Raw genomic sequence first — 17,418 nt, 5'->3', positions numbered from 1 at the left:
AGAGCCAAACACTTACTTACAGAGGCATGAATCCCAATTTCTGACCACACACACACACACACACACACACACACACACACACACACACATTGTAGACACTCAGTGACGGTGAGTCCTCTGCCTCCCTGTGGCCAATCACAGAACCTCGTTGATAGACACTACAACTGCCTGACAGACAAGCTCCATGTTCAAAGTGAATCTGATATCAACCAAACGTTCTACATGTGGTGGTAATGACACAGCAATGTTCAATTTATGATTTGTACAAATACACAGTCACACACACACACACACACACACACACACACACACACACAAACACACACACACACACACACACACATAAACATTTTGTGCTGTACTTGAACACCTGGGGGCAGCAGAGAGCAACAGTTCACAAAGAGGGCAGCATTAGTTTGCTGGGGACAAAAAAATTAGATTCTGGGTCTGATTTTTCATTTGAATACATGTAAAGACAAAGTAGAAATTGCAATGTAAAGGTTAAAAAGATATTGTTTCACAAGACCCCATCAGTTGAGAGCAGCAGATCTGTTGGCACTGTTAAATGGACAAATAAAGTAGACTATTCAAGTTCTTACTGAGGTCCTATACCTGCTCCTTTTGGATTTTCTGCATCTCAGCTTTTCACATTTAGGCCTTAAGATCCAAGTTATTAAGGGGAAGAAAAGTCATCATGATGCCCTCTGATGGTTGCGTTCAAAGTTCAGTGAGAAGTCTTGATCCCTCCATGGTGAAGGTTGCATACGATTATATAATAGAGAATGATGAATTTAACAAGACTGGGTTTTGATTAATTTAAGGGTAAGGAATGGCAGGTATGGTAGAGTTAAGGTGGCTAAGCTGTACTAAATCCTGCTCTGCCCGCAGCTGTTTATTCTGGCTGCTGAATATTTCATGAATTTGGTATTTGTGCAGTGGGAAAAGTCTGACAGCAGTGTATTGCAGTAATAAATAAAAACAAAGTAAGAAACAAATCATCCGTTTTTCTAGGTCATAGGAGGAGAGAAAATGCCTGATGCTTGAGATATTAAAAAGGTAAATATGTGATAATGCCTTGATGTGACTCACAGGAGATGTCTGGATAAAAAAAGTCAATATTTTGATAAATGATATTAGTAAACATTCATAAGAAGGACCAAGTCATCTGATTGGATTCAGCTATTTACATTCAGTGATTGGTTTCTTATCTCACTTGTTCAAACTTATTTTTAATCCTTTGCTTACATGTCAAAAAACTGATTAACCTTTGAATATTAACTCAGAAATACACATTATGGGTCTTGGGTTAGATTTACATTCCCTGATAACAGAGCATGGGACAGACTTGGCCCCAGTGGGACTACACTAACTGGGAAACGAACATAAATGAAATGGGATGGAGATGAACGAGATCTGCTGCCCTCCTTGGGCTGTCATGGGGGAAAGAGGCTCAGCTATGCTTTCGGAGAGATTAGCTTCCTACCAGATAGTGGGAATGTCGCTTTAACGGGTCTAATCTGATCCAGTTATCTATGAACCAATAGCCACAGCATATTGTCATATTCCGACATTGCTGAGTCTTATCTATAAACGTTAACCTTAACTCCCACCTCCCTTCCCCAGCTCCAATACTATCTAAAAAAACGTCCCACCCTTGGCCTATCGCCTTCCTCTGGGAGCTCCTCCAGTGAGAGCTGGGTCGTGTCCTTTCAAACTTCACCCAGGAGTTAAGGGAGAAATGTATTCAGTGCCGCCTCCCCCATCTCCATTTTCAAACAAAGCTGGAATAGCAAAAGTATGAAGCGCCCGGAGCACAGCGCCCTAGCCTGCACACTCTGCAGATATCCAGTCGACGCAAAATAGACTGCACTGCTGCACCCTAGGGCACAACTGCCTCCCTTAAATTAACTCATAACTCCCTCCACACTTATCTAATCTCACACATATCTATGCTTACAGTACCTCAGCATACACCTTATCCCTCAAAGGTTATGCAGATGATTATACCTCGTTAGTAACACACAAATTTATGTATAGTCCAGAGTAATTTAGTTTAGGTATTAAATCTACTATTATTTGTTGTTTTCCCAGTACAAAACATTTAAAACAGTTTGCCAGCCCATCACTTTACCAAATGTCACCCTTAGGGTTAGAATAAACCATTGCCTTCTACCCTCTTCTCATGAGACTTCTCTCAGGTCATGGGACCTCTAATTAAATTTCTGTCTGTTTTGCTGCCTCAGAGCCTCCTTGTTCCTGTTTGTCATCTTCCTTACTCTGGTTCATTAATCCAGTCAGGTCTTCACAGAGCCGCACTATTCTCATCACTGCCTACAGTGTGCCAAGCAAGGTTCTTGGCAGGATTAACTCTAGAGCTAATTGTTTGGCCAGAAAGTCTGAGATGATGAAGAAGCTCCTTCAAGTGTCTCAGAACTAACAGGTCAGGTTTATGTTTGGGTTCACGGCCTCGGCAACCATGTTGATGAGAGCCACTCAAATTCAACACATTCAATATTTAACTAGTCTAATAGATGTTTTTATTTTTTTTTAGAATAGAAAAGAGGCCTGCTGCAGTGGCTGCTGGTGGTGTAGATAATCTTACCAGCCACAGCCAAAACTTTAGCTGCGTTATCTGCTGACTGGTGGTTTCCTACCCTGGTTTACTTGCTTTCTATTTGCCATTGATTTATTTAGCTATGATGAGGGATACATTACTGAAAAGCAGGTCAACGGCTTGGAGATTGAATTTCTCTATTTGAGTATAATGTAAAGAGCATCTATTTCTGGTCGTTAATGTTTTTAAGACATGGAAACAATGGAAAATAAGTCTGTTTTGTATTTGTCTGTAGTTTTAAAAACTGTCCAATAAACTAAGCCAAACTGAACTGGATATAGATAAATAAAACTGTGAGTCACACCTCGTTGGTTGCAATGAACAATTTTAATCCTGACAGATGTGTTCAAGTTTCACCGATGAAGTTCTGATTTTGCTGAAGTCGTTGTAGCTTCCGCTTGTTCACCCTCCGCAGTCGTTTAAGAGACTCAGAAAGCAGCCGCTTGTTTCTGCTTTGCTCCATTTTCAGTGTCTCGATGTCTTTGTTGAGTTTCAGGTTCTCCTTGTGAAGGTCCTGCAAATGTGTCAATGATGGATTTAAGTACCTTTTATTTTAATAATAAATGTCATTTCACTTAAAGACTTAACAAAGAATCTGGTCACTTAAAGAATCTGGTCAAATCCAAAAACTTTCCATCCAATTACATTCACTTACAGAATACCATCTTATCACTTTGGTGTACTTTTTGTTGGTAGTGAATGAAATACCTCGTTTGATGGAAATCCATTCTTATCCATTCTATGACAGTTCCTGCTTTGGCCAAGCAGGTGCAGGGAAGCCTCCTCTGTGTCATGCTGGTTGGCACTAACAGTTGCAGAAAGGTGGTTCACAAACTCTTGGTCCATCTGAATTGACCAAAAGGAGTCAGCAGTTTGAAAAGAAGAGGCCTTTACTACATCGAATGCATAATTTAAAAAAAATATCTTGTATTCAATGGTAGCCCCAGAACATTTTTAATTGGGCTGCCAGCATAGGACCTTTTTTTTGGTGTGGCACATTTCTTGGTGAGGGTGTGTGTGTGTGTGTGTGTGTTAAAATCACTGCAGGCAGAAGTAGCTGTGACTGCCCCCTGAGGCTGCTGCTGCTTGTAATGCAAGAGAGTTCCAGTGTGATGCTTGAAGTAAACTCACATTTGGCGGAGCCAGAGAGCTGCTGAGGGTTTCCTGTAGCAGTTGCTCCATCCTGTCGGTCAGCACCTTCCCCTCAGCTGTCAGCTGCTGGAGGGCAGCAAGATCTTCGTCATGAGCAGCAAGATGAGGGTTTGAGTTGTTGCAGGGCCAGAAGGAAGAGACTGCACCGTTTGCTGAAAGACGGAGCAGATTCATGCATGTTTGTGATTGAGCCACTTTGGTGTATGCCATTATAATTCATCGTAATGTATAATGTATAATAATGTATGATGTAATCGTAATGTTCACACTAGATATCAGATTGGACAGTTTCAATGTGACTGAGAGTGGTTATGTGTATATATTTGTGATAAATATTTATTATAGATATAGATATTTGTGATGTGATATGTATCTTTTTTTTGTGATATTCTACTTTTTATGTTTTGCTTTTACTGTTTTTATGTACAAGAAATGGAGTTTCCTTGTGCATGAAATGTGCATATTCAATTTTTGCAAATAAAGTTTGACTGGACTTGGCTATAAGAGACACAGTTCTGGTTAACTGTCATCATCAATTTGTTACTAAAAACAACTCACACTTCTTACTTGTATCCGAGGGATTCCTGTCTGAGCTCCTGTATTCATCACACTCTACACAGTTCATGTTGTTGACGCTGGGAGGCTGTGTATTTGTTGGTGTTTCCTGCATGCTCTTTGGAGTGAATTCTTCTTTTATTTGTTTGATTTCAGAGAAGAGCTGAGGAGAGAGGGGGGGTTCCTGGCTGCTGATTCCACACTCTGCCCCTGCGTTAACAAAAAGTAAAGTAAATATGGGGTAAGTAAAATATGCAGTCAACAAAATCTGTGTTTTTCTGAAAAAAAAAAAATCACAGATAAAGGATTGTGTATGTACCAGGAGGGATGGCTGGGTCTGTCTGTGTTGACTTGTGCATAGCCACATACAGCTTGAGGGTTTCTTGCCAGTGGTTCGCCTCCTTTTCACTAATCTCTCCCTTTAACCTTAGAGAGACGGAAGTAATAGCAAAATGTGTGCCTAACTGGAGAAAGTATGATACAATTGTGTAAATTGTGTGCATGCCGTCTTTTAACCCACCGGTTTATCTCTTCCCCCGCAGAGCTGAGAGAGCGCTCCAGGGTCCCGAGGCCGGTCTGAGCATGTGCGAGACTCGCCGCCAGTCCCTTCTTCTCCTCTGTAAGCGTTGCACACTCGCTCTGCAGCAGGTCCACCTCACACGTCCACTCGACCAGAACCTCCACCAGCCTCTCGACTTCACAAAGAATCGCTGAACAGGCGACATTTAGAGAGAGAACACTTGCTTTGTAAGACCTTTGAGAACAAATCCCCGTCTGTCTTTCTTTCATTCACACACACACACACACACACACACACACACACACACACACACACACACACACACACATCACAATAACCTGGGCATATCTGTTTTCTGTGGTGCCTGGGTTGTATCTCTAAGGATCTTAAGCTCCCCCTGCAGGAACTCAATGCATTCATCCATCCTCTGCCTTTGAACCTCAAATTCAATTCATGAAAAATAAACCAAAAGAACCATAAACGGCACAGAAAATTCATAACTGAGCAATTGTATGTAAACACTGAATTTATAAAGACTGTACCTTGTGTAACTGTTGCAGGGCATTGTTTGTCCTCAGCTTCTTTGTCCACAGTGTGTATGGAGGGGGGGGGACAGCTGCTTAAATCTCCATCCCACTGAGCCATTATGGCTCTACAGAGGCCCAGCTGACTGCACAGGGTCTTGTTTAGGTGATCCGTAGCCTTTAGTCTGTTTGTCAAACTCTCATGACTCAGCTGTCTTTCCTCATCTTGCGCAGAACGTTCAGAATGCGAGACTGAGATGAGACCGTGATCCAAACGGCTTCCTTCAGAGGAACTTGAACTGGATTTTGCCGCTGTGGTTTCTTCTACATCGGAGAGTCTGTGTTCCACCCGCTGCTCCAGCCTCATGTTACCGCCTGTTATTGGCTTTTCAGTGTCGGTGTCACTCATCTCCAGCCCTTCTAACTTCATGTCGCTGGCCTCAGCCTGAGATTGCAGCCCTTCATCAGCGAGTCTGTTCTCCTGCAGCAGTTTTGCAGCAGTTTGAGCCAAAACACCCCGCGTCTCCCTGATCCTCGTCTCGTCAGCTGCTTTTAACACGACGTCCTCCATCTTCTTCAGCCTCATCTCAAGCAGTTGAATCTTACTGATGATCAGCTGTCGTTTATTCATGTCTGTTGCCTGAACCAAGATGGCTTGTGTTTCTTTCATACACTGCTTTAGGCGGTCAACGTCTTCGCAGGTATTGTTACTTTTTGCATGCAACTGTCCACTCATAACCTAAATAAAGATAATAACAATAATGATAATAATCTACCAAACTGCAGAACATTTTGTATCTGATATATAATCACATATTATATGGGATCAAGCCTGAACAAAGCTGTCACAACATCAGTGCACATACTGTATATGATAAATACACCATAGCCGCCCTACCAGTAGTTGTGCAAATTTCTGATTGATCTGTTCTTGTAGTTGTGAGAACATGAAATCTGTCTCTTGAACTGCACAAGTGAGATATTCACATAGAGCCTCCTTAGGTTGTGCCAGTTGTGTACAAACTTTCTCTGAGGGGAAAGTATTCTGGCCCATGTCCTCCACCAGAGACTCCATAGCCTACACCAGACAGACAGACAGACAGCAGGAGTTCTTATATGGTTTCCGCTGCTTATATTCCTACACTTTTAGCTGATGTGTAATTCAACCTACATTAACGGCTTCTTGGATATTTGACAGGAGGCTATCGTAGGGAGAAGGAAGGATTTGTATTTGAGTCTTGGGAACAGATGTAAGTTCACCAGCATCCTCGCTGTTCTCTTCAGTCACAAGCAGCGGTTCTTTACCGAGTCTCTGCAAGACCAAACAAGATCAAACTAGTCTTTCTTTGGATGAAGTGACAATTCTCATGGCAAACTATACTCAAACATACATAAAAAAAAAAAAAGTATTCATTCATTCATTCATTGTATTCATTGAGGCGAACTTTGATAGGAAGTTGAGTCTGGTGTAGAAATGTCTGAAATGTATGTATCATCTTTTTTCCCCCTCAACTACAAACAGCAATTATTTGGCTTTCTGCAATGCACAATAATTGTCAATTTTAATTAATAAATAATGAGTTATCATAAATTATCACTCCTGTGATACTACATAGCTGTATTACACACACATTATTTTCAAATTTGCCTTAATTTTGGTGTGAGTTTAACAATGTAATTAACTAATTCACCTCTAAAGGCTCATTCAAGTCCTCTATCTGCTGTTCCAATACTGACTCCTGTTGGCGATCACTAGGGCTGACTGAACAGCCACACTCCTGAAAAACCGAATATCACAAGCAGCAACACAGCATAAAACCACTGGATTCATTTGCAATGCCGTTTGATAGTCCACAAAAGCAAAATACATTTTTGCAGACAAAAAAGCTGACACCTGTATCAACTGAACTTTCTCCTGCAGCATACATGTGAGCGTCTTGACTGTATCTTCCTGTTCCTTCATTTTGATCTCAATCTTTGACAAAAGAAAATCTTTTTCTGACACGGAGTCACTGCTTTCCTCCAGAGCTTCTTGAAGCTCTGTCACTTTGAAGTTGTATTTGATTTTCCCATCAAATAGTTCTCTCTCTAGGGTCTGGAAAAGATAATGTTCTTGACATCTTTGATTGTTTTATGTAATGCTATACTGTGAATTCCAGTATGTGTGTGAATTCTTGTTCCTTTTGTGTGTGTGGGGTCTTGAATACTCACATGGATTGTGTTTTGGTGACTAAATAGCTGGTTGTTGAGTTCTTGAAGATCTCTCTCCTTCCCCTGCAAACACATCTGGAATTGGTCTATGATGTCTTTATTGGACTGTGTATTGAAAGGTAGAATAAAGCCAATTCACAATCTAACACATAAATGGTGGATGAGAGAGGGATACACATAATGGATAAAATGCTTTTACTTCATGGAACTATTATTTCTTATTTGATGGCGTGTCATTTTCTAATGTCTGTTAGTACACAAGATCAATTATGTGAAAATGTCAACATCAGATGTCAGAGAAAGAGAGAGCGTGAGAGGGAAAGAAAGACTGAGTGTGTAAATGCGGTGCATATTATGATTAAATACAGTATATCTTGTCTTCTACCAGAATAAGTTGCTCTTTTTCCTGCAATTTGGTGCTGAGCTTCTGATTGGTGAATTCCAGGTCCTTCACTTTACACTCTGCATCAGCCAAGAGGATGTCCTTCTTTACTGTCTCCTCATTGGACCTTTCCACCAGGTCCTGAAGGTCCTGTAGAAAAGGTCAATGATGTCATTGACATATTTAAGCCATTAGGTTTATCTGCAATGTATGGTGTGAAGAAAATGTGATTAGAGGCTCATGCACAGACCCTAATCTGTTTGCCATAGTCCTGTTCTGGGGCCTGAAAAGATAATGCATGTTCAAGAATCTTGGATTTTCTTAGTATACAAGGCATGTACACACATACACACACCCTCCTAGTTAAGTCAAAACCAATCTGACCTGCATGTCAAGGGCTGGAGGCTGACAGTTGGACTTGGTAGTTGGCTGGTAACCTCTGCCTTGTCCTGTACAACTGTTCCTCAACTGGATGATCATAGCATACTGAGACCTAACAGATTCCTGCAGCTGCTCTATTAGTCTGATGGAGAAATAAACAGATAGACATGAAACAATAAAGAGAGAGAGAGAGAAAGAGAGATAGATAGAGAGAGAGAGAGAGAGAGAGAGAGGACTTTGGTGATTACTGATTTATAATTTCGCTGTGAATAACATCTCTCCCTCTCCCATCTCTCCCACGTTTGCTGAAACCAAAGCAGTGGTTCCTGACCTGTCTCTTTCTTCCTGCACGTTGAGTAGATCCAGATTCAGATCTTCTCTCACACCATGGGAGGGCGGTTGTGTCTCGGCAGATGCACGTCGCTGGTCATTCTCCAGCTCCAGAATATGCATGTGTGCTCGCTCCAAAAGGTCGGTGAGACTCTCAACCTCAGATCTGGACCGCTCCAGATCCTTGCAGGACAAAGTCACAAATACAGATTTAGAATATGGAATTGGGTTAGTATAGGGTCGGGCCACCATGTGCCATGGACGACCTTCCATAGCACATGACTGCCTATCCCTGGGTTAGTAGAGGATTACATCATATTCCATAGATGAGTTTGACTACACATGAGAGAATACTATGAGATAAAATGCATTTTCAGGTACAGTTCAGTCACCTTTTCTAGCTGTTCCCTCAGCTCCTCCGTTCCCCAGGGGGCTTTTGCGCTGAAAGATATAATTAGAGATACTGTCAATGCCATTATATTGGATTTGCCAATTTCAAATTCACCATAAGTCAACTTTAAATGTAACACTACAATACTGTCCACACTCACAGTGTGTTGGCAGAGGCTCTCTGTAGCTTCATTTCTTCTTTCAACATCTCAACTTCCACTTTTAGGTCAATGTTCTGTGTTAAGAAAAATGTTATAAAGCGCATTTACTGAGCATAAGTTTAGCGCATGTAACTTTGTGTAGAATCAATTTGTCTCCATCATTTGGGAGGAAATTAATCATATTAAAGAAAATTTGACTAGATGTGTGGTGTGCTTGTCAGTTCCACTCACTGTTCTGTACATGTTTTCTTCACCTGTGTCATCGCACTGTTTGCACAGCTGCTGTATGCGCTCATGGTAGAAGAACACACGAAGCTTGAGCTCGAAGTTTTCCTTTTTCAGATCAGAGATTATCTACAATGAACATAACATATTTCACCTAACTGGTAAGCCATGATGATAAAGGGTTGATATTTAAAATGGACTAGAATTGTATGTTGAAAAAGGGTCTTTCTTAACCTGTGATATTTCCTTGCTACCATAGGGTCCATTGAAGACGAGCAGAGGGCCATGCTGTTGGTGTGGTGCCACCGCCGGAAAGTTCATTATCCAATTGAGTTGCCAAAGCAAAAGACTAGGCAAGACACGCTTTTGTGTAAAAACACAACGCGGTAAGCAGTGAAAATACTCTTCACTAAACACAAAAGGGCCTGCTGTAGGTCGAAGTTAGCTGGTTACTCTGAGAAGTAACAAGCAAAGTTGCATAGCAGGCTATGACAGGAGATGCTCAAGTCCTAACTGTTACCTCTAAAAACTAACATTTCCACCCAGGCTGTCCATAGCAACTGTTACCACAACTAGATTAAGTCGAATGATTCCACTGATTGATTCAAACACTGAGCAGAATGTGTTATAAGTTCTGTGGAGCACGGTGATTGCATTTAGCTAACCTAGCCATGTAGTGACATGTGAGTGTAACAAACAGATCGCATACAGAAAAAAAACAAAACATATACTTAGGAATAAGTTGAGAGGAATGTTTTGTAACTATTAGAAGTTGATGAAATTCACTTGAAATATATATTAAGTGGGCAAAATATACTTGCAGATGTATGTCAACAGCGCATAAAAAGAAAATTTGCAATGTCTAACGTATGGGCCCCCTATTTTGAATGACCTTCTACATGTACAAATACATTTTTGGCAAATATGAATATATTTTAAAACATATCTGTACACATATTCTGTAGTGAAATGTATTGGGTTGCTCTAGTAAATTTACAGAAGAGATACCTTAGCCCACTAGTCAGCTAATTAAATTTAAATTACATTAATAACACTTCGCAAGCTGAATTAAGAGTAACTTTATGTATAGGCTAGGTTTTTAATGATGATGTGGTATCTTTACGCCTAAAGGATGGCTAACTATTCTTTCAAAATGAGTGATATCACAAACTTAAGGGCACTTCTTAAAGGACAGCAGGCGAGTCCTTGATTGACAAAACGAGAACACTAACAGACTGGATGATCCATATTTCACAGAGATCAAATAATTCAGGTTATTATACTGTTTTGTTTTTTTTGTCCAGAACAGATATATAGTATTTTGGAAATTAGTTTTATATTCTCTTTCAATACTGTATGTTGTTATACTGTACCATTAAAATGAATGGATAATTGGAAAATGGATAATGAATGGAGATCATTTTGGCACTTTTGATTCTGATTTAAGGGTTCCAACAGTAGCACCACCACTGTCCCGTCCTAAGACCTTTAGGATGAGGCTAGAGATGTCCTGGATATGTGTGTTACATAGGTAATCAATGTTCACTTCACAATAAAAGTTAATCGTGAGGAAGAGAAGAATGCACTATTCCTACTTGTCGATTGATAATTACAGTTATTGGATAACAATTTACAATTTAAAGGTGCACTATAATTATATATATATATATATATATATGTAATACACTAAATATATATATATATATATATATATATATATATACACACAATATTTTTTCACGTAAAAATCCATCCAGTTTATCGGCCTAAATCACAAAGTGTAATGTTCTCTGTGACGGGCTTACCTGTGGAAAATATCACATGGACCAACTCCTGAATGAACTTCTACACTCTAGGCTCACAGGGATATTGTCTAGGCACTGCAGCTTTGACCTTTGACCTCCTAACTATTGGCTGCTTGCAATGTTAGTGATCGCTGCTTGCAATGTTGGTGAGCTCAGAATTGGAGCTTATTCTACTGCACTCTGGATAAGCGCAATAACTAAATGCCTACATCTAAAATGTAAATGAACACTCAAATAGTCCAGATGTTACAAATCCTTTTGGCATCATGACTGAAGGATATTTAAGTTGGTTTCACTCATGTGTTCTGGTGTTTCACACACAATATTAACAATTCAAAACACTTATGACAAATAATACTTTTATATATATATATATATAATAATTTTTGGCCTCCATGGCCGATATTTTGTGCCAATATGCTGTAATATAATTTGAATCATTGTCACACCAAAATGTCAAGGATGTTATTCTTTGCAGAGTTGAACAGCCTCTGAAACAGCATTTCCACCATCATAGGACACTAAAACTCCACTGAAAAACAGACTAATGAAATTCAGTTTGGGGTAGCAGCTGCTTCAAGCAGGGTGAAGCAAGCTTATGGACTAACTACATCCACTTGCACTACTTTATCAGTCAACTCCATTTTAGAATGAAAAAGGACTCCAAATGAAAGTGACTATAGGTTTTAAACCAACTTAGTTGGCATTGCCTTTAAACATCAAAGAAGAAGACAATAGCCCCCTTTCCACTGAGGGCCAAACCTGGTGCTTGAACTTAGTTCCAGAGTTCCTGACCCCTTTCCACTGGGTTGGCCTAGGCCAAAACAGGGCTAGTCCAGGAACTCAAGCCCCACTACTTGGGCCTTCCAAATCCTCAGGGCCAAAGCTGTTATCCCTGATGCTTATACATCATCACATTCTATATTTTTTCAAATAGGGGGTGTTGCTTAGTAACGTCTGTAACTGAGTGCAGCCGTTCCTACATTAATGAGCATCTACCTGTTAGAAACTAAATCTGCATTACTTTCAGCTCCTATCTTAGAAAAAAAACAAAAATACATCTTGCTACACATAGAAATAATAATGTTACGAGTTGGAAACAACTTTTTAGCCTGATACCGTATATTAAAACCAACATTGGCTTTATTTAGCTGTCTAGAAAATACCCCAATTACTATCACTCTCTTTCCAAGTTTGACACACACAGCAGTAAAGGACTGATGTCAAAGGGAAAAAAAACCCTTTGCTTACGCAGGCAAGGCAGTTGTTCTTTACTTTAATGCCTTCAGTAGGCGTTTGAATCACTGCCCAGCAATGACACTTTGTTTTTTTATGTGAATGATGTTAGCCTCATCCTGCAACCGTCGTAATTAAAACTAATGTTAACAATTATACGGTACATTTGACAGCAGCGTTGTCTGCCATGTTTGATGACAAGCAGTTGTGTAAGTTAGTTGTCATGGTTACACAGGGACCAGGTTGCTCAGTGGAAACACTTTAACAAGTTTAGCCCAGTGCTTAAGTTCCAGGCTGGAGTTCCTGGGCCAAAGTTCTTGGGCTTTTGGCCTTCAGTGGAAAGAGGGGCTAATGGCTGCTCCCATGTCATCCCTGCACAGTGAATGGCAGAGACTGTGGATGGATCCTGGATCTCTGTGGTTTGTTACAGCTCAGCACCAAGTAAAGGCAACTCTATGGCTCCACCTGCTGGACTGAAGACGTGGACAACGGACCAAAATACTGAATATAATCATGTAGTGTTCCCTTGCTGGAATTGTACTCAAGTAGAGGTGAGATAACTGCTGTAAAAATCGACTTAAGTTAAAGTAAAAAGTGTCTCAGTTAAAATGCACTCAGATGTGATCTTTCCCCATGCAATTTGAAGCACAAACTAGTTCAAACTAGAATTTTTAATTGAAAACAAAATAAAATGAAATAAAGCCAGATTACTCTTCTCTTCTTGGCTGACTGGCCAGTTTCTGATGCTTATGGAGAAACTAAACTACACTGTACTCTGTAATAGATGTGTTATCAAAAACAGCGAAGTAGCCTACAATACTTCAGTCAGACATGAATAAGTAAAATTGCAGAGTCCAGACAATACTCAAAGTACAATCTCATGTAAAAGCTACTCAATTACAATAGTACTACTAGCAGTAATACTAGTAGTAATAGTAATAGTAGTAGCAGTAGCAGTAATAGTACTAGTAATAATAGTAGGCCTAGTATAAGGATAAACTAATAGTGAAAACCTGTTGTAATTTTTGGAATTCCAACATTAACACACTGTTAGTTAATTCACCTGTGAGTAAAAAAAAGAAAGAGAAACAATCAGCAACAGTTTGTTGTTTTCTGGTTTATTTTTCAGCACTTTGTATTCGGCATTAGATTTATGCCTGCATTCATGAACACACATAAGGTCCATATATAATAACTTGTCTTATTGACATGTGCAGTTGCAGTTAATTTAAAAAGATGGTGAAACCGTACTGGTGCGTCAGGATCATATATATAAGAGACTATAAGAGAGAATAGCGATTGTGAGTTGGAGCCAAAAGATAATGGCAGCCTATATATCTAATAACCAGCCCTAATGTGACCTGGCAGAGAAAAATGATTAGCATTTAGAGATGATTAGCCTGCAGGTAATTGTGAAAGTTTAGTTTAGCACTCTACGTGTCGCTTAATCCCGGTCACTTTCTTTCTGCATCAATTCATCATGTAGGCTAATCGACAGTATGGGGATTGATCGACACATTGATCTTTGGTAGGTTAAATGCTTCCACTGTGAGAAAAGTTATTAAATATGTCACATTTCAGGTATGGAAGTTGGTTAGGGTTGATAAACGCCATTTTAATAAGATGATATTAACACATTGGATTCACCGCTGAATTGTGACGCGAAGCGCATTTGTGACGCAAACCCGCAGTTTGGAGTTGAGGGAAACTTTCTGTTTAGTCAGTTTCTACATTTCTACGTGGTGAGTTTCACAGGTGAGTTTTATAGGATTTACTGCCAAGAAATCTGTCAGCAGATCAAAACGGCCCCGTTTTATTTACTGTGCATTATGTTGTGATACCAATGTGTTAAACTGTTAAGATTAAACTAGCATGAAAATCTGCACAGAAGGATGCAGTGTGATGAGTAATCCCCTCCTAGACCCAACTCAAACTGAAATGGGTTATTTGATGAATATAATATAATATTCACCTCTAGAACACATTAGTCTTCAAATGTAGTATTGTTGTATTGGAGTCTCAGCAGTAAATGGCCTGCTATGAGTCAATAAAATATATCTAGCTAATGCTTTCTGTATGTTAACTGCATGAAGTCTGGTTTGACACCTGGACTTGATCCTGTGGCTGACAAACCCCTTCTGATTTGACTTTGTGTGTGTGTGTGTGTGTGTGTGTGTGTGTTTTCCAGACCCAGAGACAGAAGATGGAGAACTATTTAAAACTGAATGTGCTCGGCGAAGGCAGCTATGGCCGAGTTTACAAGTGTCAAGACAGGAAGTCGGGACACATTGTGGCCATCAAGAAGTATCTAGATACGTCTGACCACATCGTGAACAGGACTATACACAGGGAATTCAAGCTGCTGGTGGTAAGCGTTTCTTAAGCTATGGCTCAGGACCCAAAAGCGGCCACAGGCCTGTTTCTGATTCGGCTAAAACACATTTTTACAGATAGGTTTGTGTATTTGATTTATTATTCTGTGTTATGCTCATGTCACCCTGTTTTTAATCATGTTGTTGAGTCCTATATTAGTGTACAAATATGGTTTCATGTGTCACAGTGAGACCAAATTTTTCATTTGCATCCTGAGCTGAGAAAGTCAAAGAGCTTTAACCTGGTCTAGCCTCACAGACAGGCATCAGGCTGCTATGATTGACAGATCAACTGTTGGTTCAGTCAGGCAAAGTCTCACTGGCACACTGTCTGTTAAATGGTGTGATTATTGGTTCAGCATGTTGTGAAATAGGAGCTTGATGCTGATGTTATTTTCTGAATGTCTGAATGGACTGATGTATAAAACTTGAACTGTTGTTGTATCATCAGTAACAGTTTTGAGGAGAATTAGGAAAGAGTGCAGGGTGACATCACCTTGTTGTCCACTTTTGAACCTCACAGCTAAATTTATCCAAACTCAGCAGTAGTTCATCATGAAGCCCCTTTGTTGTAGCAGTTTTGAAGCACAGTGAATTGTTGCTGAAAGTTGAAACAGTGTGTTGGTGGTTCAACTTGAGCTTCTTCCTGTTGAACAGCAATTCCGCCATGAGAACATTGTGCAGCTGCTGGACGTCTTCAGGCACAGTGGTCATCTGCATGCGGTGTTTGAATTCGTGGAGCGCTCCCTTCTGGACGAGGTGCAGGGGAAGCGTCACGGTCTGCAGGCGGCACGGCTCAGGAGGCACATCTTCCAGATCCTGAGAGCCGTCGACTTCCTGCACACCAACAATGTAAATATTACTGAAAACACCTGGACACTTTCATGAAGCAGAAACTGTTGTGATTCGGTGAATGTGTTACTGCTAAAGGAGTTGTTTTGTCGGTCTGCTCTGAAACCGTTTTGTCCACCTCCAGATCATCCACAGAGACATCAAGCCAGACAACATGCTGGTCTCCAGCTCAGGTGTCGTCAAGCTGTGCGACTTTGGCTTCGCTCGCACGCTGCCGGAGGCCGGAGCTCCTCTCAGCGGCGATGTGGTCACTCTCTGGTACAGAGCCCCAGAGCTGCTGGTGGGAGACGCAATGTACAGCAAGTGGGTATCTTCAAATCAAAACTCATAGGAGATGTACAGAGGCCTGTCACAGTGTTTGGAGAGCGGTTACCAATGGCTGCAAGGGACAAGCCACCATGCTGCTGGAGTGACAACAAGTGAAAGATTGTAACCTTATTGCCTCTTTTATAATGTCAGTTCAACACCCTGCTGAGAAATTAGGCTTTTTTATTGTGAGAGACAAAGAGGTGATAACGTTACATTATTTCCTTTTCTTGTCACTTGTTTCAACATAGTAGACTTAGATCAGATGCTAGTTTTAGTCTTTTTGTAGTAGGTTGTAGATTGGTCAGCAATGTAATCTAGAGTTTGCATTGAAAAATAAGTCAGTAATCAAAATACACAGTGTCAGTGTAGGATTAGTAACAATGTCAAGCACTTCATTCTAGGTTTTGACACAGAGACACTTGACTGAACAGCACGTCAGTGTAATCCTATCTGTGTTCTTATGGTGTTTCTCTGTCTGCTCTCTCCTCTCTCCAGACCCGTGGATGTGTGGGCCATCGGCTGCACCATCCTGATCATGGCCAAAAGTGCGGCCTTCCTGCGTGGAGATTCAGAGCTCGATCAGCTGCATCAGATCGTCGGGAAAGTGGGTAAGTAGTCCTTCACCTCAGGACTGTGTGCATGGAAACGTGTGCAGATGTATGGGTAGGTGAGTGTGTTCATCAGTGGTGGGAAATGGACTTGGATAATAAAGATCACTGATGTAACAGCAGTAGATAACTTTATTATCCCCAGTACAGCGACACACTACTTCTTTTGTAAATGCTCTGTCCCTCTTCTTTAAGATAGAGGGACTGCTGGACTTCCTAATCAGCTTCAGTGTTTTTCTCTATCATGAAAGTCTCTGTCTTGTGGTGAGGCTGATGGCTGAGCATCACTGCCAGTGGGCATTTATTAGGCCAGTGGACTTAATATGGGGACCAATGTATATGTGCCTACTGTATATCTCAGCTGATAAGTCATCTATGGTGCTCAACTGATGAGGAGGAAAGGTGTTTTCTCTGACTTTCTTTTCTTCTGCTGCAACGATGTGCAAATCAAATAAACAGTCCACTATCCTGGAGTGAAGGGTTCTAGTCCACTTTCAATATGACATTATGTGTTAAAGAAGTGTTCAGTGAGTTTATTTGATCATTGTTGGGATTTTCTTTCTTGTCATGGCCAGGTCCGCTGACCCCACACCAAATGCAGCTGTATATGGATGACACCGAATATTCCTCGTTCACCCTGCCTGAGGTGAAGCTGCCCAAAGACCCCAGGAAGAAGTACGGCCTGTACGACTCCCTGTTGGCTGACCTGGTGGAAGTAAGTCTGCTCTCTTCTGCACAACTGGGGCTGTACAGCCACTGAACACACAGTGTGGCCCTGCAACTATTTCATT

The 17,418-nt window shown here is 40.8% G+C and overlaps 1 protein-coding gene across 1 annotated transcript; it reads right to left on the bottom strand.

Moving 5' to 3' along the window:
* Positions 1 to 2,960: 2,960 nt before the first annotated feature.
* LOC139654650 (CDK5 regulatory subunit-associated protein 2-like) lies at positions 2,961 to 9,766 on the bottom strand. Its single transcript, XM_071531771.1, has 14 exons — positions 9,680 to 9,766; positions 9,452 to 9,574; positions 8,671 to 8,852; positions 8,343 to 8,481; positions 7,962 to 8,108; positions 7,057 to 7,143; positions 6,390 to 6,443; positions 5,630 to 6,005; positions 4,842 to 5,031; positions 4,641 to 4,747; positions 4,334 to 4,531; positions 3,746 to 3,918; positions 3,323 to 3,460; positions 2,961 to 3,128 (listed from the first exon to the last, which is right to left on the bottom strand). Exons 1-14 carry the CDS (start codon positions 9,764 to 9,766, stop codon positions 2,961 to 2,963), a joined length of 2,169 nt encoding a protein of 722 aa, XP_071387872.1.
* Positions 9,767 to 17,418: the final 7,652 nt, after the last annotated feature.

The sequence above is a fragment of the Centroberyx affinis genome, unplaced genomic scaffold (genome assembly GCF_046629955.1).
Source record: "Centroberyx affinis isolate AG114_WGS23_722 - 3 ecotype Tasmania unplaced genomic scaffold, CSIRO-AGI_Caff_v1 ptg002128l_1, whole genome shotgun sequence".
NCBI classification, from domain to species: Eukaryota; Metazoa; Chordata; class Actinopteri; order Beryciformes; family Berycidae; genus Centroberyx; species Centroberyx affinis.
Note: the sequence above shows the minus strand (reverse complement) of the source record. Positions and strands in the feature narration are given on the sequence as shown.

What these genes read in the sequence shown, in the direction of transcription:
- LOC139654650 (XM_071531771.1), bottom strand. Translation starts at nt 9,766, where the DNA reads ATGAACTTTCCGGCGGTGGCACCACACCAACAGCATGGCCCTCTGCTC. An exon ending in GTAGCAAGGAAATATCACAG is followed by an intron (nt 9,575 to 9,679) that starts GTTAAGAAAGAC and finishes TGTTCATTGTAG; the next exon opens with ATAATCTCTGATCTGAAAAA. An exon ending in AAAAAGAGCAACTTATTCTG is followed by an intron (nt 7,144 to 7,961) that starts GTAGAAGACAAG and finishes TCGGTTTTTCAG; the next exon opens with GAGTGTGGCTGTTCAGTCAG.